The sequence below is a fragment of the Sinocyclocheilus rhinocerous genome, unplaced genomic scaffold, assembly GCF_001515625.1.
Source record: "Sinocyclocheilus rhinocerous isolate Xijiao unplaced genomic scaffold, SAMN03320098_v1.1 scaffold450, whole genome shotgun sequence".
Lineage (NCBI taxonomy): Eukaryota > Metazoa > Chordata > Actinopteri > Cypriniformes > Cyprinidae > Sinocyclocheilus > Sinocyclocheilus rhinocerous.
In genome coordinates this window covers 252,111-254,848 of record NW_015653457.1, presented here as the reverse complement: position 1 = coordinate 254,848, position 2,738 = coordinate 252,111, and the positions used below count along the sequence as shown (strand labels likewise).

At 37.1% G+C, this 2,738-nt stretch overlaps 2 protein-coding genes across 6 annotated transcripts in view; both read right to left on the bottom strand.

Annotated features, from left to right (window-relative positions):
• The window catches only part of uchl5 (ubiquitin carboxyl-terminal hydrolase L5), a 9,424-nt gene extending 8,315 nt beyond the window's left edge, over positions 1-1,109 (bottom strand). Inside the window, exon 1 of the mRNA XM_016521904.1 lies at positions 851-1,109. Within this exon, the coding sequence (XP_016377390.1) occupies positions 851-926 (76 nt within the window). The 5' untranslated portion in view covers positions 927-1,109. The remainder of the gene's footprint in view (positions 1-850) is intronic.
• A 632-nt stretch (positions 1,110-1,741) lies between these two features.
• Positions 1,742-2,738, bottom strand: part of glrx2 (glutaredoxin 2) — a 2,814-nt gene continuing 1,817 nt past the window's right edge. For all 5 annotated transcript variants that reach the window (XM_016521880.1, XM_016521881.1, XM_016521879.1 and 2 more), the window contains exons 3-4: positions 2,330-2,506; positions 1,742-2,183 (exon numbers count right to left, since the gene is read on the bottom strand). In XM_016521880.1, the coding sequence (XP_016377366.1) occupies positions 2,034-2,183; positions 2,330-2,506 (327 nt within the window). In that variant the 3' untranslated portion in view covers positions 1,742-2,033. The remainder of the gene's footprint in view (positions 2,184-2,329; positions 2,507-2,738) is intronic.

The following is a 2,738-nucleotide window of genomic DNA, read 5'->3' as shown; positions in this document are numbered from 1 at the left end:
TTAATAGGAATAAGGGATGATTTATGAAATACCTGTACTGTAATTATAGTTAACGATGACACATTCGCAAATTGAGTTTGTAGTAAATAGAACTGATGAGCATGAGCACGAGCAGAGCAGACCACCACATTCATAATTATTAATAACCACAGACTTTTTAACATAATGCCTCTTATGCTTCCACAGACAATCAAATAGCAGTTCCCGGGACGATAGACTTGATATCATTATGTCATCGCAAATTACGTCATTACGTTAGGGCGTAAAAGAACCGATGAACCGGTTCATTGAAACGAACTGTCCGAAAGAACCGGTTCGCGGAAAAGAACCGGACTTCCCATCACTACAGTAAGTAAGGGGCGTAACATTTCCGTCACGCGCTTGAGGTATTCGGCCAATCACAACGCACTGGATAGCTGGCCAATCACAGCACACCTCGCTTTTCAGACCGATGAGCTTTGTAAAAATCGACGCGTTTCAGAAAGGCGGGGCATAGAGGAGAAACAATAATGTACAGTATGTGGAAAATAATGTGTTTTTTGAACCTTAAAACGCATAAACACATTTCATTACACCAAATAATGTTATTTTTAGCGACACCATATGACCCCTTTAAGAACAGCAGCAATGTGAGGCAGCTGTCATTCCGCAATAATTAACAAGTGTAGTGCAGCGCTGCGCTGACTCCCATTCAATCAATTCGGTGAATTATATGGATTTAAACCACATTGCAGGCAGGCAATCACACCCTATATACACTACAGATCATGCTAAAATTCATAATCACTCAACTGAAGCAGAACTAGCGCACTCGCCCGCACCGCTAATGTATATAATATAGAGTGCTCACCAAAGCCCTTGATCAGCTCTGTGAAAACCCCCGGGTCGCTTTCCATGAGACACCATTCCCCAGCGCTTCCCGCCATCTCTGGAATTATGTTGTTTTATTGGAAACAGAAAATTGTGCTCGTGTAGCGGTTAGACGAGGCTAATGGGGCTCACTCGCACATACAGTAGTTTTCCCGGCATTCCTTTCGACACGCGTCATTCTTTTGCTTCACGTGGTGCCTTAGAACTGTGAGGCGCGCTTCTGCCTCCACGTGTCCAGGAGCGAATTCTAGCCGTTCTTTACCTTTTTGTTTGAAAATTCATGTTACAAAATGTTTAAATGTTCATTTAAACTCCATATTATGTCAACACACGCTTAAATTAATACATATATTAGCATTTAACAGGGCTTTCAGACTAGCAACAGGGTTGACAGTTTAGTTAATCTATACATTACTATGGAAGACAAAATAAATAAAAAAATAAAAATAAATAAGGTAATGGCAACTTTTTATCTCACAATTCAGACCCTTTTCTCGCAAATCTGAGTTTATAGCTGACAATTAGACTTTTTCTTGCAATTGCGAGATGTAAAGTCAAAAATGTGTGGTCTGAATTCTGAGTTTATATGTCGCAATTCATTTTTTTTCTGATTTGCGAAAAAAATCTGAATTGTGAGATATAAACTCAGAATTGCAGGGGGAAAAGTTTTCACAATTACCTTTTTATTTTTCTATTCTGTGGCAGAAACAGGCTTCCATACATTACTGCTCAAAGTCAGAAAGATATTTATTAGTATAAATAATCAGTTTGCAATGATGAAAAATAAGGTTTTATTTCAGTCCAGTCTCTGTTTGTGTGCTTACATCAGAAAAAAATGTACACTTAAACATTTTTGTAAAATGCTTTAATACTTTATTTTAAATAGTTATGTACATAAAGGAATATTGAGGTGTTGTAACTCAGGTCAAAAACAGTCATCTAAAATGCTTGGTGTAATACCATTTGGTATTATATTTTACAAGAAAACATACAGTGCATAATAACACCAAAATAACAATACTTATAACAGTCAATAAATCAGGCAGTTATTTTTTTTTCCCCGACAGCAGCATACATATTAAAATACAAATACTTAATCTCTGTTTCGGCTGTTCAAGGGTGACCAATGTGTATAAACACATATTACAAAACATTATGACTGATTATTGAGCACTGCCTGAGCCCTCAGGGATGGTACTCAAACAGCACGGCCTACACTGTTCAATAAGAGGCAGAAGTTTCCCTTGCTGGTGGAGCTGTTTTGTATCTGTGCCTCCTCCAATGCACTGCCCATTAATAAAGACTCTTGGCACCTGAAAGAGTTGAAAGGATTAAGGTCAACAACACTATCTTGACAAGAACAATACATCTAATTTCGTGCATAATTCTAATCAGCATCCAGAACTGGAACTGTTTTATATATATATATATATATATATAAATAAACGACAAGACTTACTGTTCTGGCACCTGTCATTTGCACTAAGGTCTCCTGGAGACGTCTACCATCATTGTGCTCATCCAGTTCAACAACTTTATAAGCAGCTCCGATCTCATTAAAGACATTCTTCGCCATCTTACAGAATGGGCATGTGGTTTTGGAGAATATCACAACACAGTTACTGGACACAACATCCTGTATAAAAAAAGATCCAGGTTAATAAATAAAAACAGGTATTGAAGGCATAAGATATACATAAGGGCTGCACAAGTTGGGGAAGTTGCTTTGCTTGTTGTTTGTAGGGCTGCGCAAATTGGCCCAAAATTTTGTGATAATATTTCAATATGACTAAATGATTATTATTATTAACAATTTTATATATATATATATATATATATATATATATAATGTGTGTGTGTGTGTGTGT